The 27,115-nt window shown below is 36.3% G+C and overlaps 1 protein-coding gene across 3 annotated transcripts in view; it reads left to right on the top strand.

Annotated features, from left to right (window-relative positions):
* Positions 1–427: 427 nt before the first annotated feature.
* Positions 428–27,115, top strand: part of LOC108711356 (ephrin type-A receptor 5) — a 231,508-nt gene continuing 204,820 nt past the window's right edge. The window contains exon 1 of one of the 3 annotated variants that reach the window (XM_041591116.1): positions 428–1,452. In XM_041591116.1, coding sequence (XP_041447050.1) covers positions 1,260–1,452 — 193 coding nt within the window. In that variant the 5' untranslated portion in view covers positions 428–1,259. The remainder of the gene's footprint in view (positions 1,453–27,115) is intronic. The other 2 variants (XM_041591117.1, XM_018253018.2) reach the window with 2 other exon arrangements.

Here is a 27,115-nt window from a genome sequence, read left to right as displayed (position 1 = left end):
TTATACGGCAGGAAGGATTTATCTACATTACAAGTTCAGCAACAGAACCCCATATCAAGCTTTTACATCTACCACCCACCCCACAGGCAGGCACTGCCACAAACCCTGCTCTCTCACGGCCACAGAGCATGAAGCTACCACGAACAGTTCTCAGCTAGTGCCCAGGCCCCAGACTGTCAGTAGTAAGCAGTATACGTCCACACAGGCACCTTCAGTGACAACCTACCGCTGGCAGCACCCAGTTCGCACACTGACAGCAGCAATTAGTAAGCTGAGACAGGCAGAACTAAGGCACAACTAATCTTCCGTAGCCAGTAGCAGTCTCGCACACAGACAGTCCATTAAGCTGCTACTGGTGCTTTCCTCGCACACAGTTGGCAGCAGCAAGCGACAGGCAGACAGTAGCATCCATCCAGAAGTAACAGAAGCGCCAAGCCACCACATCGACAGTAGCGCTCTGCTTATAAGTAGCACTATCCAGCAGCTGGCAGTCACTCGCTCGCACACAAGCAGCAGACAGCATCGCACAACCGCACTGTCACACGCAGGATACAAATGTCTTCTCTGACCCTGTCTGAGAAAGGAATGAAGGGGCGCCCTGGAAATGGCTTGAAGTTACAACCTTTGCTCTTTGTGTTTATTTATTAGAATCTAGGGCAAGACTTTGCTTTGCAAGCATTTATATCAGAGACCCTCTCCGTGTCTCTGATATGACCATCATACTGCTGCACGTTACATGGGGTTTTGTATGAAATGCGACTAAACAACAGTTCCCTTCCCTGTAATTGTATCCTTCATTTGAACATGACTGGCAGTTCCAATCTCATCCCTCCTGCTCCATCCTCCCTCCCTCTCTCTCCTCTCACCTCCTCTTTTCCTGTCCATCCTACGTTCATTTTGCTTCTCATCTGACTTTTGGTGAAGGGGGGGGGGCAAAGTGTGTAAGTGTGAGGGGGGGACTCCTGTCACATCCTCCGTCAGCCTCCCCCTCCCCCCCCCAGCCCCGGCTTCTCAGCCATCACACACTCACGCGTCAGAATTAAAGTGCAGGAGGAAAGGAGAAGGGGCACAGTGGTTTATGTGCCAGGCAAGGAGGAGCACACAAGGGGAAAACCTTCCACCTGATCTCACATCCCTGCAAGTGAAAGGACAGAGAGGGAAAGAGAACTTGCTGATTAACGACTGGATTCCTTCTACGGGCACTAGCCTAGCCTGTCTGACTTTGGCAGCCAAGGACCCCAGGACAGACACAGTACCAAATGGGTCTAACGCACATACTGAGCTGGTGGCCCGGGATGCTACACAGCACCGGTGCCAAGGCTCTGTCCTGGTTTAATGCTCTGTTCCCCAGTACTTTGGGTACCTGGGGAAGATTTGAGATTCGTTTAACCCTATGGATATGTCTTATCACCTGGAGCGATCTCAGGGCCATTGCGAGTCCCAGCAACGAAGGTAAGAAAGCAGCACCCTTTGCTTTGCCTGCAGCACATCTATGAAGCGCACAGCAGAGCCACAGCATGTATGGATGGTGGTGGATTTGACATAAATTACCAGCAGCCCAGACTGTCTGCGTGAGATCAGTGATGCACACATGCAGCCTTCCTACATAAAGAGACATGAGGGAAGCCTATAAAATATACAGCATTCTTGTTTTGTACATGGCCATGACGATATGTATAAAGCATCAGGCAGGCTTATAGCCCTTAGCATCCGTAATACATGTTATATGCTTCCTTCTTAGTGAATTATTTACAATATTCAGGCACAATAGCAGTTACATAAGGCAGAAAAGCAGCTAGCACTGTACTTGCCTGTGTATGCCCATGCTTTTCATTTAACACTGCCATGTTCAATATACATATAAAACCCCGTAGAAAAGCTTTCGGTAATTTTAACACCCTGGCTATTCTTCAGCAACCACTTTACCACATATGAACTCCTTGGCTTTGATGTTCTGGTATCGACTCTTACTCATTGCCTAACTTGTTGACATTTTTACAACATCTCTCTTAATTAATGCTGTATTACTACCCTTAATAGCTATCTGTGGGGAAAGCACAGTTAAAAAGAAAAAAAACAAAACAACAGAATTTAGGCTTAGGAAATGTGTCTGTAACTGCAATGAGCTGCCTTATATTATAAAAAGAAAATCTTCTTAGATTTGTATGGTTCATCAACGAATACAGAGTACACAATCAGTTATTAAATTCTGGGAACATCATTTAGGAAAACACAATGTTAATACATTGATACTGTATGTACTACTAAGTCTAGTCTAAAAGAAATGTCTCATGGTAAGGTGTATGTTAGTATGTTACTAGAGGCACTAAATGACATACTGTTCATTTGTGGATTTGGTTTCTGTATGAGTATTGTTTAAATATGTAAAATAACCAACTTTTTTCAGTCAAGTACCTGTAGCAGCGATATTGCCAATGTAGCTTATTCTTGCATTAAACAAGTTGTGTATGTGTTATGGTTGACCTTAGTTCTTGTGTTGCCAAAGGTGCCAAAAGGTGTTCCTTGGGTATGCAATCAAGTTTCATTGGACATATTCAATTTGTTTTTACTACCCTTTGCCATTGCTTTTTGTGAAAACACAGAATTTATCTACCGAAGACACAATTACAGTGCTGTACAGATTTATAAAACTATTGATAATTCACAAGCTATAAATGACTATGGTTATAGCTTCTTCAAAAAGCTTCTTCAGTTATCCACTGATGTTTGTAAATATTTGTGTCTAATTCAGTTACTTAGTTATTGAAAATGCACACATACAGCACTCCAAGCAAGATCCAAAAAGTTATCTAAATTAAAAATAATTAAACTTTTTAACAAACTTTCAGAATAGAAATTTTAGAAAATGTGTATTTAAAAAAAAAAAAGAAATACGCCTTTTTTCTATCACATATTTTGATTATTAGAATTATGCTCTTTTCAAAATATTGCATCATTCTGAGGATAAGATACCACACTTTCTTCTCCTGAACGGATTTAGCATCATCATCATTTACATGTATGGAAAATATATTAAGAAATGTGCAATAAATATATATGCCCACAGCTACATGTATATGCATTGCTTTCATAAGGTCTGTGGTCATGTAATAAATACTTTTACTTTTGACAGTTGAGTCTATTGAAATATATTACAGATTGTCAAGGGCATTATTGCTATGCTGGGTCAACTTTAGACCAAAACAGTTTCAATAAGAGCCATTCACTGTCATTTTGTAATGTTTTTAAACAAGCATTGATAGAGAAGTGCCCTTCACAGTAGGTCATTTTTGCCAATTATAAATCAACGGCTCTGTAGGTTCACCTTGCAATGAATAACCTTAAACCAGTGAAAAGGTCTTTTGATTTAGTCTATACAAGTCACTTAAAAGATTTCACCTACTGTTCTCTTCAACCCAAACAATCCATAGCAAGGAAAGTTTAATCTTGAGCAAGAGAATGTTTTAATGTTGCTTTTGTAGTGAGACAACGTTAAAGTGAAAAAAGGATTGTCTGCTAAAAATTATTTTTATGTAATGGAAAAAATGGATATTTGCAAAACGTATTTGTAGTCAGAGTTTAGAGCTTGTTATATGTAGGCCAAATTACTTAAAAGGTAAAAAGTAATGTTGAAGCAATGAATGCATTGTGTTACACAATACAAGTTTTGAAGACCCCTGCTTGAATTCTGCTAATGTATCAAATAATATCCATATTATTTCTACTTGAGCTTTTAGCAGAGCTACACTTCCAGGGAAAATATACACTGTTATTCAGAATTTAGCAAATAACCTAGTCTGCGAGAAAAATAAAGTTTTTTTTAAACTGAAGAAAACATTTTCTGCACAGTGTGATTTCAAAGCTCTGTAAAAAAGCACTTAAAACTAACAGAAAAAGACACTGTTTTATTTGCTGTGTTCCTTAAACCACATCTCAGGGAATCTCAAAAGCTAGAGTAGAATTGACATTAGCATTAGCATAAAGTACCTTGCTGTTAGGCATGCTAACTCTACATCAAATAAAATTACAAAGCAAAATCTGATACTGGGTAGATGAAAGCTATCCCTTTTCCATTGTTCTTGTAGAAAAGAAATATGTCCTGTAAAGTTTTACCTTCTGGAGGTGACAATTGGAAAATTAGATATCAAGGATATCTAGCATTTCAGCATTATGACATGAATACAGCATGGCATTATACATTGTGTAGCTGGTATTAACATATATGAGACATACATTTTGCTTCAGCTGACACGATATTGGATATTCTCAGAAAACAAAGGTCAGTCAATGACCATCCCATTGTAGCACATAAAAATGCTGTTGGCAATGATTGAACTGTAATGTACTGCAGTACTTTTTTTCTACTTTAGAACTGACACTTACATTCTGAGAACTGGATTTTCAAATACATTGAAAAGACTTATAATGTTCAAAGATGTATGTATTCCCTTATCCAGAACCTGTTATTATGAAAGCTCTAAATTATAAGAAGGCCATCTCTCACAGAGTCTATGTTAAATAAATAATTAAAATTTTTAAAAATGATTGAATTTTTCACTGTAATACTATAAAAGTAACTTGTACTTGATTCCAACTAAGATATCGTTAAACCATATTTGTGGCAAAACAATACTCTTAGGTTTATTTAATAATTAAATTATTTTTTAGCAGGCTTAAGGTATGGATATTCAAATTAGGAAAAGCCCGCTTCTCTGGAAGGCCCTAGGTCCCAAGCATGTGTAATAATAGGTCCCATATCTGTTATATATATATATATATATATATATATATATATATATATATATATATATATGTATATATATATATATATGTGTGTGTGTGTGTGTGTGTGTGTACAGTATATATATATATATATATATATATATATATACACACACAGTATATATACACTTTGAGAAAGGCTGGTGTAGCAGCCGAAACGTCAGTCGTGCCTAATAAAATTTGATTCCTTTTCATAAGACCTGCGAGTGAGGCCTCATGTCTGCAAATTTATATATATATATATATATATATATATATATATATATATATATATATATATATATATATATATATATATATATATATATACTGTATATGTGTGTCAAACACACAATCACACACTTACACATATGCATACCAAAGATCAGAAAGTCAAAACGCGATGATGTGGGGAAAGATGTGAGGATTGAATAAATTCACTTAAAAGTTTCTCCGTGAGTGCCTACAGTTCGTTTAACTATTGTGATTTATGGGAGCAGCACCCGGGATTTGCTTTGAAAGTGGTGAGTGCCGATTGTGGAATTGATTATTTTTGATTGATATAATTATATATATTATAAATTATAATTATAAATTATAATGCAAAATGCATTTTTTTAAGCCCATACCTGGCCTGCTTTATTATGGTTAAAACAGTATGCTAATTTAAACCAAAAAGTTATACACTGATAATTAATGGCAGATGTATTAGTCCTTGACTGCAGTTCTCATTGCTCTCTTTTGTTATTGTTCAAATAGGATCCTTGTTCTATTTACAATTCAGTAGGTGTTTTGTACGCTCAAAGAGAAATGTTATGCTTTGGCTATTAAATATGGAAAATTTTCTTGCCAGTGCCCTTGAGAAAATGTAAACTTTTTGATGACCACACTGCACAGTCTATAATAAACACTATAATAAGAAGAGTCTATTAGTGTTGCTTTAAGAAAAGTTGTGTATAAAAATACGATTATCAGTTTTAAAATTCTTATATGCAACACAAATATAAATATTCAATAAATTATAAAAATAGTAAATAGGACACATTTTCTATAGTGTAACACTATGGGGCATATTGAACAAAATTCTATTTCGATTTTTTTTTAAATAGAAAAAACTTTAAAACACACCAAACACAAATGTGCGCTTATTAATTAAAAAGCCTTGAACCTCGAAAGCTTGAGTTCAAAAAAGCGGGGTGCTGGGTAAAACAAACTTCAACGCAATGAAATAGCATTCTACTTATCATTTTATCATTTTCCATGAGTATACCAACTTCTAAAAATTTTTGAAAAACCAATTGAATTCGGGATGAGCTCACGAGTGTCTACATTCTGAATTTTTACGTACACATTTTTTGTGCTTAATAAATTTCGAACATTTGTGTTTCAGAAACTCTTGTTCAAATTTGTGCACAAACAAACTTAAATCATAGTAAAACCCCTAAGAGAGAAATCTATTCAGTATAAGGCCCCAGAAAAAAAAAAAAAAAAAATATATATATATATTTATGAATTTGAAAAAAAATCATCCATACTTAAAATTAAACTACATAAACTCATCAGTTCAGAACTGGACATTCAGTTGCTCTAGAATAACTTGAACTCTATAGTGTATTACAGATGCATATGAGGTTCATTGTTAAGAAACACGTTAGCATAGACCATAGTAACAAAAAGCAGCATATAGCAAGACTAGTAACAATAATAGTAATCTACAGTATACAATCAAACATTTGCTTTCATTTTCTAACATGCAGTAGGCTGTCCAAAGTGTATTTCTGCTTATTTGCTATGGGTTACTGCACAGGGACACAGCTACTAAATTAACCGATTTGAGTCTTGAATAGCCCATCATAACATAAAGCCTCAGTGGAAATCCTATAAGGCAGGTGTTTATTTCCTTTGCCTGAAGACATCTACATGAGTCACACCCATCTGCACTTTGTCATGTTTGGTGTAGTTTTAGGCCGGATATTTTAGAGTTTAATTTAGCTGTTATTGGACAGATTTACCCATGTAACTAATATTTACTGTTACTTTTGTTTGATATATTAGGACATTAGAGTTTTCATAAGTTGAACTAGTTGCATTGAGGTGATATTTAGAATAAATAGAATAACAAGAAAGTAATTCAAATAGTGATCAGATGAGCTTGCATGCATACGTAATACATTTGTAATAAGATGACTTTTGAAACACCCTTGTCTGCCAGATGGCAAAGCTAACGCCTGTAGGCAATCCTGTAGTTACCATACTACTTCTGAAACAATAATACTTGTGCTTTCAACCTATGCTTTGATGAGTTACCTTATAGCAAGTTTGAAAAGATTTGCAAACAAGAACAATGTGAGAAAAAAGTGCATAGCTGCATATCTGCTAACTAGAAAAGAATCCTGCAATGGGATAGAATTACTGTGCTGAATAGAATTTCAGGTAAAGGAAAAATCTTATTTAGACATTTAGTGCCTTCCTGTGTGAAGCTTTTGAGAAAAACTGCTACAGTGTAAATAAATACAGGGAAAGACTGTAAGTGAAATCACGATTAACTTAAAAAAGTATAAAATGTTATAGCTACCCAATTCACCGTGTCAAAGCATGTCACTGTATTAGAGGCCCATCTGGAACTAATGAGGTTAAGTAAAATCCCTGTGTTACAAAACTCCACTCTAAGCCCTTTTCTTTCTTTCTTAAACCACCCAGCACAATAGCCGTCCTTTTTTTCTGCCAACGTCTTTGCCCCTTCTGACCCTGTCATACTAACAGAGGCAACCACAAAGCAAAAGAGGAAGGTGCATGAGGCCAAAAATTTCAGAAATGCTGTGAGGCTTTTGAACTGTTTTTATAGAATGTAAATGTTAAATGGTTGTTTTAGTAACAATTAAGCAGAAAAGGAAAAAAGAAACTGAAACCGGTTATGCTTCCTGTATAATGCTTTATGCTTAATTAGGGAATGAGACTAAGTTATGCAGTTTAATATCAACCAAATTTTAATGAAACCATATGTTACTGTGAAAACAGTAGTTGCTTTAATGAGTGTGTCTTGCTGCCTTTGAAATGATTTAAAGATTAGCACACAGCCAATGGGCAATTGTTTAAGCAAAGTGAAAACTACTAAGTTTGCAGCATTGAAACTGTAATTTAATGTTAATTGTAAATGTATATATATAGATATATATATATATATCTATATATATATATACAGTATATACTGTAAATCAGTCAGAAGTATCCACTCCATTAAATAAGGTTACATGCCTGGGTGCAGACTACAAAAAATCATATTAAACAACACTGACAGGTCTTTAGTGATGAACAAAAAAAAAATAATAAAAAAAACAGCTAAATACATTTATTTTTCCATTTGTCGATTTGTATTGAAAACATTAAAAGCAGCATACACAAATACATGTGACGTTTGGGGATTCACGTCCCTTTCTCAAACATAATATAATATACATACAAATCGAATCATTCGCTTTATACCCATAAGTCCCTTTTTTCCTGCTTACAGTACCACCCACTAGCTGTGTTAAACTACAACTCACATTTACACAAAATAACCCCATATAATTTACAGAAATTACAAAAAACAAGATAAATCTTAATCACGATTCATCCCTCGGGGCTGTAATGTCCCCAGAGTGGAGAATGCAAAATGCTTCACGTTTTTTTTCAAATATACAGTGACTCTCTATTACCTCCACTAGTGATGGGCAAATTAATTCGGCAGGTACAAATTTACTGAGAATTTCCACGTTTCGCCGCATCTAATAAATTCGCAAAAATTCATTGCCGAAAGATTCGCTCTAACAAAAAAAATTGTTCTGTCAGAATAATCGATTGCATAAAATTGTCGTGCTTCAAATATTTTCAGATGCGCATTGACTTTAATGCATTTTGACAAAATAGTCGCGCATATAAAAATTGTCGCTCATGTCAAAATAGTTTTTTGATTGCTATGTGTTTCGTGAAGCGAAATAGCAAAGATTAGTCCATCACTAACCTCCACGGTTAAGTACCGTGGCCTTGACAAAGGTCTCAAGGAAGACCGAAACGTTGGAATAATAAATAAACATTATCTCTTTTTCACCATATTTTAAAGTCCTGTGAGTGCCTTGCTTTACATGGAATTCTCTCTCTCTCTCTCTCTCTCTCTCTCTCTCTCTCTCTCTCTCTCTATCACTCTCTCTTTCTCTCTATGTGTGTGTATATATATATATATATATATATATATATATGTGTGTGTGTGTGTGTACGTATATATACATATTCTTTCTGCAGAAACATATGCCATATTTTTGCACTTTGCACTTTGATATCTTTGATATAAACAACTCCAGACCAGCTGTATTCTCTCTCATCAAAACCCCTTCATGTGATTATAGTTTATTTTCTAAAACTTCTCAAACAAATAAACTTTGAATTTAAATTATTGTACATAATTCATTTTTTATATAAATTGAGGTTATTATATATTATTAAATAGGCAGTTCTTTGCATTTTAACTCCTCCATGACTGCACAGTGAAAGGACTTATGCAGCTGTGGTCATCTTGCACTTTATATGTGCCCATATCCAAAAAGACTGCTACTCATATGTAATGTACATGTTGTAACAGTAACAGTGATATATAGCAATGAATAAATGTGCTTGCTTTCAGCTGAATGAACATAGTACAGGTATAAGATCCATCAGCTGAAAACCTGTTATCCAGAAAGCTTCCAATTTCAGGAAGGTTGTCTCCTATTGAATCCATTTTAATCAAATACTGTAATTCAAAATTTGAAAATGTATCTCTGTAATAATAAAACAGTACCTTTTACTTGATCCCAACTAAGATATAATTAATCCTTATTGGAGGGAAAACAACTTAAGTATATTGGGTTTATTCAATGTTTAAAAGATTTGTAACATAATTTAGGTATGGAGATTCCAATTACCGGAAGAATATTAGGTCTCATACCTGTATACTTTTCACTAAAGTAAATATATGTATGTATGCCGTGTATAGTAATTGTATGTTATCACACAAATCAGTCTGCAGTTATGTACTTGTACAGTTTTTGAAATTATAAATGTGTTTATATAAATGTCCTGTAGATGTCACTGGGGGTCATTTATAAAGTTCGCGCAGCGCATATTTTTCGCAAATGGTTGTATTGCGCATGTTTTTTGCTGAGCGCTAATATATTGCACTGCTCTGCCCGTCTTTCCGGTTTTTGCGAATTTGCAGTGTGAATAAATTTTCACAAATGGCGCGCAAATGAGACAGGAGTTTGCGCGAGCGCACCCAATGTGCGAGGTTGTTGTGCGCGAAAATAGCGTTGACAGTAACCTAAATTCGCAGTTTGCAAAACTGTTTTGCGAATATTTTATCCGCCACCAAAGTTGTGGCGTAATTGAGTCGCAGAGTGTGCGCATAAAGATTCGCAATTTGCGAATTGTGACATATTTATAAAGCCCCTTTAGACATCCGCATTGTGAATAAAAAATTCGCAATTCTGTATGCACCCTCTTATTCAGCTTTATAAATATAACCATGCACAGGGCAAATATATTCACTTTGCGAACCAATCTGCCCCGCGCGAAGTTTATAAATGACCCCCACTGTGCCCAGACTTATACTGTGCATACTTCCTGACAGCTTAAAAAGTGAAAGTGAAAGTTACTTTTGTGCAAAAAACACAATAAAATCAAATTAAACAGCGTGTTTATATATTTCCATTGCTGATCTTACATGTGAATTAGCTCTGCCCATCATGGAAATTATTTGTTACTAAAATGGGATTATGGTAGTTACAAAGGTGCCCAGACTAACACTGTAGTTTAATTTAGTTTATTTTACAACACCTGGTGGCGCTCAGTGTCAGTGTTTACACAGCTAACTTTTCTTTTCGTTCAGGATTGTACACACGGATTTATAAGTACACAGGGTTTTACACATGGTACTGTGACTTTAATGTTGTGATGTATTTCTTCACATCTTTTTAGGTTTGCCTTTTAAAGAAGTGCACTCACAGCATAGCGTATGCCATTCACATTCTCATTCACCCATTGTCCAGTTAAGCCATTGTTGATTTCTAGAACTATCCTATATGATAGATATATGATAGAATAGGAGGAGACTAAAGCTGGCCATAGACGCAAAGATCTGATCCTACAAATCCAGGATTCGTACAATTTTCAAACCGTGTGTGGAGAGTCCTGACATTTTTCATCCAGCATAGATCGGTCGTTCGGTCGATCGGACCGGTTCAAAGATTTCTGTCGGCTGCCGATAATATCTCTGCATGTTTTGCCGATCGTACGATTTTCAGTGGGAGACTGTCACTAGTTTTTGTCGGACATAACTTTCGTATGATTGCTGTCAGGGGCAGAACATCAGCTGATCTATTATTTTGTACTTTATTTGACCGGAATGGTTTGTGGCAGGTCAGGAGATGGGAAAGTCCGATCATACAATGATTTGTATGATCAGATCTTTGCGTCTATGGCCAGCTTAAGAGGTCTATGAAAGGTAATAAGAGAGGAGGTGGTGAGACAATAACAGGAGGCTTAGCTAGATACTTCTTCCTAGGTAGGTACAAGAAAACAATAGGAAATAATTATACATTCACCTGTTAATCATCAGGCAACTACCTACAGTATGTTGACTTTTCATGTTCTCCATGTGTTTGTTCTGGTTTGCTCCAGCTTGAAAACAAAATGGTAGTTTTCTACTTAAATTGTCCCAGTTGTGCTGTTTGTTTTCCTGTGATAAAAATCAAAATTTGCTTGTAAAGTCCTCTGAGACATCAACTGATGTGAATTATTATACTTTGTAAATTGTAAACTGATGCTGAATAGCTTGGTGTTATACAAATTAGATATAATAATATATATTTGTGTGTGATCAGATTAGTTTGCTGTCAAACATCAGAATTGTTGATGGCTGTAGACTGCTTAAATCTGAAGCAATTTAGCTGTTCTATATTGGAGTCTCAAAGAATGGACATATCCTTTTGAATTTAGGTATGTGAACAAAATTAATATTAATCCAAGGATGTCTCAGTTATAAATGGTTTCGTTGTCACGTGGTACATTTTAGACCTTTATCTTTAGTCTGTCAATATTATTAAAACACTGTGAAAAAAAGAACACATGTGCACATCAGTTATTGGTCTATAACCATGTAACATGCTATATTGCAATTTGCAAAGAGAGGGAGTCTGTTCACAAGTTATAAACATAAGAATTCACAGTAAAACTATGCCAGATAACTTTATTAATAGCCTATTGTATTTACTTCTCCAAAATCCCCATAATTAACATGCATCTAAATGGCTTATCTTTGAACTACGTCATCTGGTTAGTAATGCATTTCATTGTTCCAGTGGGTCAAGCTATGCTGTTATTAGTTGTCCAGATAGTTTGAGTCATAGGAAACAATTGAGCTTATTTTCTAACAATCTAGTAGCTATACTATGCTTGTATCTATTATGTATGCATCTGGTTGACCAAAAGGAGCAATCACAACATTGTACACGATGACAAATAAAGTGTTTCCCTAGTGCGGTTGAAGCACATGGAAAAATACTCCTAGAACTATGTTGCCTAACAGGAGTGTTACTGAGCCCATCTTCCTTTACTATACACATTATCCTTTGGTTTAATGTCTTTTTCAGAAAATAAATAATTCTGTGAAGAGCAATGGAGTCTCTTTGTTTGACCACAGCCATGCAAATACTTCGCTGGCCCCTACAATTAGTGGGACCTAGGGCCATTGAACTTGCTAGCATCATCTCTCTTCATCTCTGTTCAGAGGGTTATATATAATTAAGAGACCCCCCACTTCCTTACAAACCATTTTCTGTGTTGGTAAGGTTACTAATTATATTGTATGCCTCTGAAACAAAGAACTGACTCTTCAAGCTAACTTACAATGTTGTGACAGTTTTTTGTGGACACTGATCAATTGTGTTCAAACAAATGTGTCTTGATTCCAAACTAGTTCACTCATCCACAAGTAATAGGAGATGAGTCATGAACCTTTTTAATTCGCTTCACTGTTTTCATATTGAAACAACTCGGCAGTTTTTTAACTATGTATAGTTGCAGCAATTAATTCCTCCCAGCAGAGGTAATATGTATTTTCTTATCCAGTCTGAACTAGCTCAGACTAAAGCAATTTTATCATGTTAAAGACATGACAAGTGACTTGTGCAACAGCATGTTGGTGGGTGCTGTAGCTTTCAATTCCAGAGATGCTCCCAAGTGGAAAATCTACTTTTTAGTAGGGGGCCTGGGGAGGAGGGACTGTTTTGTGCCGGGATCCCACCGTAGATTATTTTGTGGAGGGGAGGGAACACATTCAAGTTATACCACTATATTGAATTGTCAAAGTATCAAATGTTAACTGGATAAGTTGTAACATTGTGTTTCTATGTATTTGCAAGGTAGATATACTTTCAAATTTAGCAAAGAGTTTTAAATTCTTCACATTTTATGTCATGTTTGTTCACTTTAAAACTAACTTTTAGTATGACGTAGTGACTGATATTCTGAGACGATTTGCGATTGGGTTTCATTTTTTATTATTTGTGGTTTTTGAGTTATTTTGTTTTTTATTCAGCAGCTCTCCAGTTTGCAGTTTCAACAATCTGGTTGCTAGGGTCCAAATTACCCTAGCATCCATGCACTGATTTGAATATGAGACTTGAATATGAATAGGAGAGGGCCTGAAAAAAATGACTAATACAAAGTAGCAATAACAATATGTTTGTAGCCTCAAAGAGCATTTGCTTTTTAGATTGGGTCAAAAAGCTGGAAGTCAAAGTAAGAAGGAAAATAATTCAAAAACTAAGTAATGAAGACCAATTTAAATTTAAAAATTGCATAGAACTGGTGCAGTTTTCTGCTGATAGGAGCAGCGGCCCGTGGTTTCAGGTAACATTTGGCACCCCAAGTGCACCAAGCCTTTCCTTCTCCTTTAAACAAGTAATATAACTACAGCCTGTACTGATATAACTACAGCCTGTACTTTTCTTTATAAACCCCAAACATTCTAAATCTTATATATAAGAGTGCTGGAGCAGTGTACCTATAACATGCTTACAGGCCTTGTATTCTGTATAGGGTCAAAACAAGATACACTATACAGGTCAACAGAACATTGTCAGTCCATATTAAGAACAGAGATGGGTAATGTCCATGGTTATAAAGAACTGCAACAGTGATCTTATAATTTATTAAACCAGGTTTGGAAAGTGGAAGGAAAATGCTGAGGAAAAAGAAGGATTGAAGATTCTTTGAAACAGACTTGTCTTTTTATATGTAACTGAATATTGTATTGCATCACCTAATTTGCAAGACACTCTTGCTGTTGTAGAATTCGTCAAAATCCATTCATCTAATTAACTATATTGTGTGGATTGTACTGCAAGTGGGAAAAAAATAGGCTGAAATTATTTCACTTCAAATCTATGCATTTCAGAAATGCCCCAGAAGGAATTCAGCAATCATATAAAAACTGGTCTACAGTTGATTAAATACAATCAGATATTAGTCAGCTGCTTTCCCTCATCATAAATTATTTGCATTGTTTTGTGTTGCAGCTCTTCAATGTTTGTACAGCTCTTCAATGTTTCTTTACCCTGATATTAATTCAGTGTGACAGGTTGAACATTACTGTCCGTAACAGCTGGATAATCATTTTAACCAAATCAAAAATTAAGATGTGGGTATTTTAAAATGTATTGGAATAATGGAGTGCAGATTTAACTGCAAAAACTCAATTATAATTTCAAATAATGAAGTTTAGTACAGAGATTTGACAATAAAATAAAATGCCATATGTATAAGAATTTTTTTTACTTGTGGCACACATTTATATGCGGAGAAACTAGGCAGAGATTGATCCAACTAAAACTGTTACACAAGAGATTCCAATAATTATCAGCAAAAAGTGTTACACAAGAAGTTCCAATAATTATAGACAATGGTTAGCCTGGTACAGAATTAAACAATGCATCAGTGTGTATTTTAATTACAGAAGGGCGAATGGACAGAGACACATTAGCCGTCTATGTTTTAAAATCTATGCCTGCAAAGCTTGTCGAAAGGAATGCATCCTATTTATTCACAGTATTGTTCTGTGACTCCTCTTTTGCTTATAAAAATGTTGTGTGGGCTGATCAATGTTACAAGCTTAGCTATTAAAAAACCAGCATTCTCATAACCTTCATTTCTACTATCTAATGTAAAGAAAGAATTCTGCCCTCAGAAGAGTTAAATATGTTGGCGCTATATAAATACATGTTAATACTATTAAAATTATACTTTACATTTCTTGCTGTTTATAAGCATTTAATAATGTACAAAGACAGAATCGAGTATTCTGATGAATTGTTAACATAATGTGATGAAACATACAGTGAAAATATCCCTGTGGTATAGTTGTAGCCTTTATATGAAGGGTGCATGAAATACTGAACAAAGAACAGTTGTTTGAGAAAGTGAGTGGTGGGATTTATACAGTAAATACACAGTGATAGAACTTTACTTAGGGTTTCTTTTTTTATGGGGGGTTGACATCAACACCAGCGGACTCTTGGATTAATTTAATAAAGGAGTGTAAAATGTGTCATTATAAGGACCACATACCAGAATTCCAGTATAAATTGAGCATGTCTCAATCAGGTTCAGGTATGAGAGAAAAAAAAATTGTTGAGTAAATTGTGAGCAAATGGTTGCAACTTGTTGCAGGACATAGATACAACAGTGAGTGCCCATAGGCATAACATGCAAAGGGAACCCTGCATTTACTGGTTAGTCATGGCAGCCCATGCACTAAATAGGTGCAACTGTTAAATGCATTAGAATAGAAATAGAATAGAATAGAAAAGCGGAAGTAGATGGTGTATTTCACTAGAATAGAAGAGGGCAAATTGTGCACACAGTTTAGTGCCTAGCACTGTATCTATAAGACAAAAAAGAGACTTTATTTCTGTAATATCTATTTTGTCTTGTCATTTACCAAGTTGCTAAATGTAAATAAATAGAAATAGAGTTATATTACTCCCATATTCACATATTGGGTGCATTCAGCCCTTTTAAAAATCACAATGCTGCTGGGCTATACAGTGTTCAAAATACAATTTATTCCAGTAGCAGTCTTACATTACAAGCAGCCTGCTACTTAATTACATTTAAATTCAAGGCAAGAAAATAATTAAGACTGACACATTCTTTAAATATATAGCCCTCAATTTAGGGGGGGGGGGGGAAATAGCAATTACTTAAAATGCATGTCCAACAGCCATTGAATACAATAAACAGAACTAAGGGTAGGCAAATGAGGTACAGTACGTGCCTAGAGCACATGGGGAGCTAGGCACACACTTTTTCTATGAGACTACCCCAAGCTTTGGGCCTTCTGCAGCTGTGGGCAATGCAGCAGCACATCAATGAGTATGTACATATGTACAGTTGTGATGCATGGGGGGGGGGAGTGAGGGGGTGGCAATCGAGGTTGGAGGTATGACTTGGGGGTCCATTCTGACTCCAAAAGCCCATAGAAAACATCATGCCAGCTCTGCACTAAGCCAGTTTGTAGGGAGGATCAAAGCTCAAGCTCAGTGGTGGGGTGACATTTAGGGGCAGATTCATTAAGCTCGAGTGAAGGATTCGAATGAAAAATACTTCGAATTTCGAAGTATTTTTTTGGTACTTCGACCATCGAATTGGTTAAATTCGTTCGAATTCGAACGAAATCGAACGAATCGAACAAAAAATCGTTCGACTATTCGACCATTCGATAGTCAAAGTACTTGCCCTTTAAAAAAAACTTCGACCCCCTACTTCGGCAGGTAAAACCTACCGAAGTCAATGTTAGCCTATGGGGAAGGTCTCCATAGGCTTGCTAACCTTTTTTTGATCGAAGGATTTTCGTTCGATCGTTGGATTCAAATCCTTCGAATCGTTCGATTCGAAGGATTTAATCGTTCGATCGAACGAAAAATCCTTCGATCGATCGATCGAAGGATTAGCGCTAAATCCTTCGACTTCGATATTCGAAGTCGAAGGATTTCAATCCGAGGGTCGAATTTCGAAGTATTTTTAACTTCGAAATTCGACCCTTAGTGAATCGGCCCCATCATGTATTCAGGCTTATTTAGCACAGTCACATATGAACCTAACTAGATCTGACTACAGGCAAATTTAGACTTTAGTAAATTGCATGGATTAGTTAAAAAGAAAAAAATAATATACCTTTAAAAAGTGAATCTACAGATTAGGGCATAATTATTATATTATGTGGCACATTTTATCAAGGAATTCCCCTCTGATTAGTGGTGCTAATATATTTTTTATATTTTGAGTCAAAGCATTGCTTTATTATAAATTGCAGTATTATCCTATTTCTGCAGTTGTATGATATATTGGGTGTTTCAAATGAAATCATTTTTCATTTGTGTTTATGTTACCCTGTCTGTTATGATAAAACCTAATAATGCATTAATGTTGGAATACCGCACATGAAAAATGAGGCATAAACATGCATATTACCATACTTTCTGTGCATTTTAATGAGAACATTGCCAGTTCTGCTGAGATTTTCGAGGTCACTGTAATTCAACACTCTCACAATAGCCTTTACTGTTATATATTCCACAAACCCTTTTCAATACCATTTAATATATACAGGAATGGGATCCGTTATCTGGAAATCGGGATTGCCGTCTCCCTTAGAATCCATTTTATCCAATTAATACAATTTTTAATAAAGTATTTCTTTTTCTCTGCAATATTGAAATAGTACCTTGTTCTTGATCCAACCTAAGATAAAATTAATCCTCATTGAATGCAATACCAGACTATTGAATTTATTTAATGTTTAAATGATTTTCTAGTAGACTTATGGTATGAATATCCAAATTATGGAAAAATCCATTATCCGGAAAACCCAGATCCGAGCATCCTGGATATCAGGTGCCATACTTGTATTTATAAATATTTGTCAGTATTGTTTAAAAGTTCTTGTCCCACTCATACAGTTCAGTATATATATATATATATATATATATATATATATATATATATATATATATATATATTTTTTTTTTTTTTCAATATTTATTCAGGACAATTGCAGCATATTATTTGCATCAACGTTTCGATTCATGATCTGGAACCTTTTTCAAGATACATTACAATACAAAAATATATCAATACAGATACACAATTTAAAGCTCTCATTGTCCTGTCCCTTTTGTGACATCATATCCCCTCAACACGCCAGGCATAACGTTGTTACCTAGGCAACGAACTATGCATAGGTTAAATAAATAAATGTATATTGCTACAAACTAAACAAATTTTATTTTAAAAGACTAATGCAGATAAATACACATGATATACTATTTATTGCTTATCAAGAAAATAGCTGAATGAGCAGTATTCATTGAGGCCCTTTGGTAACAGCATCATCATGTTCCCATACCCAGGAGGGGCACAGATTGTTGCAACGTGAAACCTACTGGGTGCCTTTTACAAACTCTGGGCACCTTGTCACAGAGGGGTCTCAATGAATATTGCTTATTCAGCAAATTTCTTCATAAGTGATAAATAGTATATCATGTGTATTTCTCTGTGTTAGTCTTTTAAAATAATATTTGTTAAATTTTTGGCAATATAAACTGAGGTGGATTATTTCCTCTTGAACCTATGCATATCTCATTGCCTAGTTAATGGAGTTATGCCTGGAAAGTTGAGGGGATATGATTTCACAAAAGAGGTGGGGCAGTGAGAACTTTACATTGTGTATCTTTATTGATACATTTTTGTATGTTAATGCATCTTGAAAAAGGTTCCAGAACATGAACCGAAACATTGATGCAAATTATATGCTGCAAATGTGCTGAATAAATATTAAAAAAGAGAACAATGTTGTGTGACTACTTCATTTTTGTATAGTTCAACCACAGAACAGCACCTAAAAGTTAACTACATCAGTAGACAGCATGTGGTTACATAGTAAGTTTGGTTGACACATGTCCATCAACTTCAACCTTTTAAGTCTTTAGATGACCTGCCTAACTGTCAGTTTATACAGAGGAAGGCAAAGAAACCCATTTGAAGCCTCTCCAATTTGCCTCAGAGGGGGAAAAAAATCCTTCCTGTCAAAATGGCAACTGGACCAGTCCCTACTCCCTGGATCAACTTGTTCTATGAGCTATCTTTCATAACCATGTATTCGCTTGTGTTAAAAAGCCATCCAACCCCTTCTCAAAGCTATCTAATGTATCAGCCAGTACAACTGATTTAGAAAAAAAAATCCATATCTTCACCCTTCCAACTAGACGGAACTCATTTCTTCAACTTGGAATGGGTGCTCTTTTGTTAGCTGGAATGGGATGAGGGGGGTGTCTCCGTGGGTTGGGGGGTACAGGTGTTTTCCTAAAGGGTTGACTTCTCCTTTAAGGGTATAAGTGGCATGCATATTTTTACATCCCATTTATCAACATTGAATCTCATCTGCCACTAGGCCGTCCAGATTGCCAGTTTGTCAAAATTTGCTGTAAGGATGCTGTATCCTGTATGGAATTAATTGGGCTGGATAGTTTTGTGACATCTGCAAATGCTGATTCTTTACTTGCAATACCTTCCCCTACCTTAATCATGAACAAGTTAAATAAAAGTGGGCCCAATATAGAGCCCTGAGGGACCCCATTAAGAACCTTAATCTATGTAGAGAATGTACCATTAACACCGCCATCAAATAATTTGCCCACCACAGATGTCAAAATTACTGGCCTATAACTGCTAGGCTGAGCCCGTAATCCATTTTTTAATATAGAAATTACATCAGCTTTCATTTAATTCATAGTTACCATACCAGATAAAAGTGAGTCTGAAAAAATCTGAGAAAGCAACCGGCAGTGCTAATGGGAAGTTCCCCAACATTCTATCTCATGCATGCGCCTCAGATCGAAGCTTCCCCCACCAGCTTGATGTCCTCCCCACACGATTCCTTCCCCAATTTTAGCGAGTGTTCCAATGCCCTACCTACAGAAACTAAAAGAAGATCAAAAGCACCTGACGCGTTTCACCCTGTATCACCGAGCTTTGTCAAATGCAGCAATCTTGTTTATATACATTATAGTTTTTCTAAAGCAAACAAACCAATTTTGCCCGTGCAGGGCACCACTACATTATATTGTCTTTCCTTTAAAACACTTTTTGTGAGAAACATGTCTGGTAGTCTAGTGGGGCTGCAGCAGGGACTCTCGCTGCACACACGGTGGGGGCGCCTGCCGTGTCTGTCTAATTTGGCTCCATTGCTCCATTTGGCTCTTTTTGACATTTCACACACACAGACACACACTCATAGTGCTCTTGCAGTGTTGCGCCAATTTGCTCTTTTAAAAACCGACTTCTTTTGTGTTACTTTGGGTAAAAAAAATATGTCAGGTTACCTCTGTGACTCTAATTCTTGGCATGAATCATGACTTCTGGGAAAAAAAAAGCAGAGATTTGTAGTCATAATTCTACTGTGAATGCACTGAAATTCATATAAAATTTCTTATTGGCTTGAACTCTTTATTTTGGTGGGGAGGGTTTGGAAAGGAAATGACTTCTTAATTTAGTTTTTATATGATTTATTCTGTATTGTTTTCCAGGCCACACTAGTTCGTCACTCAACAGATGTGGGACTACAACAGCTGAAGCTGTGTGCAACCCATCTAGGTTTAAGTGCATTAATTCTACAAAATATTCTAGTGCAAGTAATACATTTCATACAGGGAACTTTACTGCCTTTGATTTGATTGATTATTTTTCAAGAAAATGGCACAAGATGGAGATTTGTAGCATTTTGATGCTCCAGTGATTTATCACTTTAAGGGAGAAGAACAAAATGCTACAAATCTCCCCACCCCCTTATTCAGAGTAAAAGGGAATCATTGTGATTGAACTTGTCCTGTCTAATCGCAAGCTTATATTGCATTAAAATATGCAACTCTGAACCTGACAGCAATGCTCCTGTCACTATACAGGAAAAGGAACGATTACAGAATTTCCAATGTATTGTTAATGGGTGGTTTCGATTTGTAGTTTTTTGCTTCCCTCCTTTAAGAATATACTAAAATGTGTTAGTATTTAGGATCAATGCAGATGACACTAGAAAAATATTCTCTTAACTAAATTGCATATTTAGGATTAATCCTTTGTGAAGCAAATGACAGAAAGCCAAATGAAAAGGTTTAGTTGCAAGAGGATACCATGATAAAGTAATTTGAAACCTTTCCAGTAATCATTTAAATGTGAATAACTGTCAAGTAGTGAAAGTTCCTTGGTGGGGCCAAGTTCACCTAGCCCAGCATCCTAGGTGGGGCCCAGAAAGGTTATTTGGCCAAAGGTAAAATTGACACAATACCTATAAAAAAAATCTAGATTTTCTCTAAATATTATTATAATTTAACCTTTATTTCAGCTCAATAATTGCCTAGTTCCAGTAGAACACAGGTTACACTGGACTCTCTCATCCAGAGAGGGTCTTCACAAAGTGGAAGAGGAAGGTAAGGGTGTTGTGCAACCACACCTCTCTTGCTGCTATACAGAAAAATAAAGACAGAGGTTCTTGCAAACAACAAAACAATAGTGTTTATTGAACATCCACAGGGTTTACTCACAGCACAGTTTCTCAGAGGCAAGTGGTACAGGCAACATCAGAAGAAATGCTCTTTTTAGCTCAACCTTTACTTACCTACACTCCAAGGGGCAAATTCACTAAGCGCCGAAGCGCCGAACGCTAGCGTTAATTCACTAGCGTTTGGCATTTTCGTTACTGCGCAAATTCACTAACGAACGCTGGCGTAGTTTCGCTAGTGTTACTTCGCACCCTTACGCCAGGCGAATTTTCGCTAGCGACGTAACTACGCAAATTCACTAACTTGCGCAGTGTACTGAACGCTACCTTTTACGCTAGACTTCCTTCGCCACCTCAGACCTGGCGAAGCACAATAGAGTAGATAGGGATTGTTTAAAAAAAAGTCAAAATTTTTTCTAAGTCCCAAAAAATGCTGGCGTGTTTTCTACATTATGGGTGATAGGCTGAAAAAGATCGAAACATTTTTTGGGGCTCCCCTCCTTCCCCCCTACATTTCCTGACTCATGGCAACTTACCTAGACAGTGGGCACATGTGTAGGGCAAAATAAAATTTATATTTGATGATTTGAAGGTTTTCTAGGCATTTGTAGTGCTGATATGTATTCCTCCGTTGAAATTTGAATTTCGCGCCGTATGCAAATTAGCCTTCGCTAGCGTAACTTCGCTTTACATAGCGAATCAACGCTAGCGCAACTTCGCAACCTTATGCTACCTCTGTGCGCAACTTCGGATTTTAGTGAATTTGCGGAGCGCTGGCGAAACTACGCCTGGCGAAGTGCGGCGAAGTTGCGCCTAGCGCAACTTCGCATCTTAGTGAATTTGCCCCCAAGAGTGTACTGTTATGGAAGCTACACCTGCCACTATCTAATGCCTTATTCACAGGGCCTTGTACCTAAATTTAAATGGGCCCATGTCCAAAGCACACATCCACCCTGTTCCTAAGGTGCCACTCCTTTCCCAGTACTATACCAAAATGAGGCAGGAAGTGGTCACCCAATAGCATTATTGCCTAATTAAAAAAGCAAGCACAAAATGCAATATTTTTTAAAAATTTTTTTGTAATTATAGGTGCATGCCAAGTAGCTTCATACATATATTGCACCTATACAGACGCAACATAGCATTTGTACTGCAAGCGAGTTATGGCAAGTTATTTGTGTTAGAATATTGATGCAACTTGCTAAGGGATCTTTGGAAAGATCCCCACATCCAGGGTGGTTCCAGTTTTCTAGCATCAGTGTGTGCACATCAGAGTTCAATATGCACTGGTGTTCTCCACAAGTAGTTGCAAGTTGCTAAGTTCATGTATAGACCAAAGTAACTTTTGTGAATATCATCACTTCAAGTTCAATTTTGTTTCCAACTGATTGATTTGCACTTGTGATTGGATTTGAAAATGAACCATAAGATTTCTTATTTCCGCTCCCTACACCAGTAAGGCTTATATCATGCATGGATTGTCAAAATGTGGTATCACAATAGCACAACACAGCAGAGATCACAACACGTCATACTGACGTTCCCTATTTGCACATTACAATAAGAAATCATAAAGAAAACAAAAGTCATTCCTCATAATTTAACTTTCACTTGTGCAGATATTTTCACACAATTGTGATGTGTTAAATTTACTAAATAGGAAATCCATTTAAAAATAGACTTGTTGACAGTCAGAAAAAGTGTTTAATTGACACAATTATGAAAGCAGATCAATGTGTCAATTTTTCATTAAAGATTTGGCAGGGTGCTAGAGCTAAGTGCTGTCTTAAGCTCTTGGACCCTATAATATTGAACAACAATTGCTTTAAAATTAAAGTAAGTTAATTGGGGGTTTAATATATTATAAAATTTGTAAGTGAAGAAGCTCGAAGATCTTAAGCAGATATGCAAATGCTAACAGCGAATGGCTGTTAGCAGGCTAGGCTTGGTAGGGTGATAGGCTGAAGACAATGTATATACATTTGGGAAGGATTATCATCTTTATAAGTTGAATTCTGCCCATTAGGCCCAGAAGAACTTTTCAGAACAACTATTTATGACAATATATACAAAAAGTATTATCAGCATAAAGTTGAACATGTTCCTCTCCATAACAAATTTCAATCCCCTAAATGTTGGATGACAAATTATGTGAATGGTTTGAATGCTAAAGCAAAGAGTAAAAGGGACAAAAAGAAACCCTTGCCTTGTAACCCTTTTAAGTGGAAAGGTTGCTGTTTTTACCAGATACATTAGGACAATGATTTAGGGGTTTTATCCAAATACAGTATTTATTGCCAAAGTTAAATTGTTTCAAGACCAGCCACACATAAGAGACCACTTATCAAAGACAGCTACTTCCCTCTGTCCATGACTATCATTTGTGTTGGCAAGCCACCAGAGACAGGGACTTTTCAAGAGGAGAAAGCACCTATTGCGTTATGTAACTCTGTAAGTGTCAAGTTTGCCTCCAGAAATTACCTGTGTTCTTCTTTAAGGAGATCTAGATTAGCTAGAAAGTTCTCAGTTTTGGTTGTCCAGAATTGAGTTGCAGAAAGATTTGTCTTAAACTTAATTGAAAGTGAGACTATATGCCTCAATATGCACAGTTTTTCCCAACAAAAATATGTAACCTTCATGTTTGTCTCAATTGCAATTGCAATTTGAAAGTTAATAAACACTATTACATTGTAAATGTGAAGTTTTTTTTCTTAAGTATGTGACCATATAGAACCAACCTTAGGGAAGCCTGATCATTTTCCCCTTCCAATTTCAGAGCTGGTACTATTGGAAAATGTCATCAGACCTTACATTTTACACAAGGTCACTATAGAAATACTGAAACTAGCTCCACCTTCAAGGGTGTTCAAGGGTTCCAGACATCAGGAGATGCACTTTGCATTATTTACAAGATGAGGCAGGATGTAAATAGTGCAACTATGCAGGAGGTGAGGCTTTAGACACTAATTACTTTAAGGCTAAGGCCACACTAGGCGATAGCGCCGCGATTTGACTCGCGGCGACTTTTCGCCGCGACTTTTAAGCCGCAATCGCTGGGGAAACTTTTGCGCTGGCGTCTATGGGGAATCGCGAAAAATCGCCAGCGTAAAAACACACGCGGCGATCTTTTCTCTACTGTCGCTCGAAATTGCCTCGCTGTGGTTCTGACTCCCTGGTTAGAACTCTGCCTGTTTTCTGACTCGCAAGTATTCTGCCTACCCTTGCCCTTTGGCCTGTTATATGGACTTTGATTCTTGCGGCCAGCTCCTGACCCTCGGCCTGTTAATGAGATCTGTTTGTTCTGCTCCCTACACCTTTCTCCCAAGGTCTGAGTGTTTTTTCAGTTTTTTACTAATTAAAGCTTGTTTGAAGCACACACTTCGGGGCTAATTTACTAAGACTCAATTCAAATTGTACGAATGATGCTCCGAAAACTTAGTTTTATCGGATTTTTGCTGCAAAAACACGACTTTTTCTGATTATCCAGTGCTGATCACATCATTGACTTCTACATGATCTTGACATGTTTGAGATGGTTTATTTTTAGATTCAGCTTTTTAGCTGCTTTTTAAGGGTATGATAAATCTCAAAAAATCTGAGTTTTTATATTTGCACAGAATTTTGAGTTTTCCCTCTAAAAACCTTGACCAGAAAAAATCGAGGTTTAATAAATGGGCCTCACCATGTCAAGTGAGGTAGTGGTTAAACAGCACATTGGCTCCATATAAATCAGCATCAGAACCAATTCCTAAAAAAGTGTTTATTTCTTAAACTGGCTGTACACATAAAGATCTATTTTCAGTTTTAAGCTCAAAATAAAATGAAACTAAACCACCTTACAAAGACTTCCATGCAGTGCTTCGTATACTTTAGGGAAGAATCCCCTGAAATCCCACAGGCCATTCCAACTAGGGATGGGCGAATTTTTTCGCCTCGTTTCGCCGAAAAAATGACGCCCATAGACTTGTATGGAGACGTGCGTCAAAAAAAAGACGCGCGACAAAATAATTTCGCTGCGCGACAAATTTTTTTTGACTCCCATAGACTTTAATGGGCGTCTGCGACATTTCGCCGGCGGCGAATTTTTGGCGAAGCGAAACGGGTCAAATTCGCCCATCCCTGATTCCAACCTTTAGGGACAGATTTATCAAAGTTTGAAGTGAAAATTCAAATTTAAAAAATTCTAATTTTGCAATTTTTGTGTACTTAGACTAATTCGATTTGGATTTGAGAAAAAATTAATTTGAATTTTGAAATGTATCATGTACTGTCTCTTTAAAAATTCGACTTCGACCATTTGCCATCTAAAACCTGCCGAATTGCTGTTTTAGCCTATGGGGGACCTCCTAGAACCTATTTGGAGTCAATTGGTCGAAATCAAGTCTAATGTGCTATTACTTTGATCGAAAACAGATCTGTTTGATCGAAAACTGACCTATTCAGCCAAAAAAAACTTCAATTCAATTTCGGTTAGTCTTTTTGATTTGGAATTTCGTTGTTTTTCAAATTCGAAATTTGACCCTTGATAAATCTGCCCCTTAGTGTATTAATGCAAGAAATATAATTTCTTGATATTCTCCCATGCAAGAAACACATTTTATAGAAATTTAATAAGCAATATTTGCTTTTAGTGTCACATATTTTGTTGTATATAATGTGTTTTGTTGTACATAATGGCTCTGAGTTTTTGTTGCTGTCCATGAGGATTATTTATGTGCATATTTATGATTTTTCATATTTATGTGTGCTTAGAAGTACCACGGATCTGATCTAAAAACATTTTTACAGTGCATTGTAAAAGAATGAAAAATAAATTACACAAAACCAAGGTACAGTTTGCAAAAAAGAAATGATCAGAAACGTATCGCAATGCAGATTATTTTACTGTATACATTAAAATTTATTGTAGTGTAAAAAATGTAATCTCTAGAAAGAAAGAGGCATTTCAGAAAGTTGTATATATTTATTACCCATGCAATCATTTTGAGTGGTTTGGCTCAGTTAAAGTCAAAACTGTGCTAAATTTATAAACATAAAGATTTTTAAAATACCTATTCACAAGTCAAAAGAAAATCACACATACTGTATGCAAATCTATGGAGTGCCAGAAAAAAATACACCAAATTGTCTCACAACATAAAAAGGAATTTGGAGGATATTAATTGTTCCATATAATATAATGAACGTTTTGGGCTCACTCATGTTTAGTTACATTTAAGCATGTATGCAAATTGTGAAGGTATCGGGGCATAAAAGGACATTTTACAAAAACCTTACCGATCCGATAAGTTCCATTTTCAGTATAATAAGGTCTGCAGCATGCATTGTGGATAATTAGTTATCAGTTATGCATGCAGATTGTATAGGTGATTGTTTCTAAATTAACGAACCGGAAACTCTAAACAACAAGGGGCCGATTCACTAAGGGTCGAATTTCGAAGTTAAAAATACTTCGAAATTCGACCCTCGGATTGAAATCCTTCGACTTCGAATATCGAAGTCGAAGGATTTAGCGCTAATCCTTCGATCGATCGATCGAAGGATTTTTCGTTCGATCGAACGATTAAATCCTTCGAATCGAACGATTCGAAGGATTTGAATCCAACGATCGAACGAAAATCCAACGATCAAAAAAAGGTTAGCAAGCCTATGGGGACCTTCCCCATAGGCTAACATTGACTTCGGTAGGTTTTACCTGCCGAAGTAGGGGGTCGAAGTTTTTTTTAA

This window comes from Xenopus laevis, chromosome 1L (assembly GCF_017654675.1).
Source record: "Xenopus laevis strain J_2021 chromosome 1L, Xenopus_laevis_v10.1, whole genome shotgun sequence".
NCBI classification, from domain to species: Eukaryota; Metazoa; Chordata; class Amphibia; order Anura; family Pipidae; genus Xenopus; species Xenopus laevis.
Note: the sequence above shows the minus strand (reverse complement) of the source record. Positions and strands in the feature narration are given on the sequence as shown.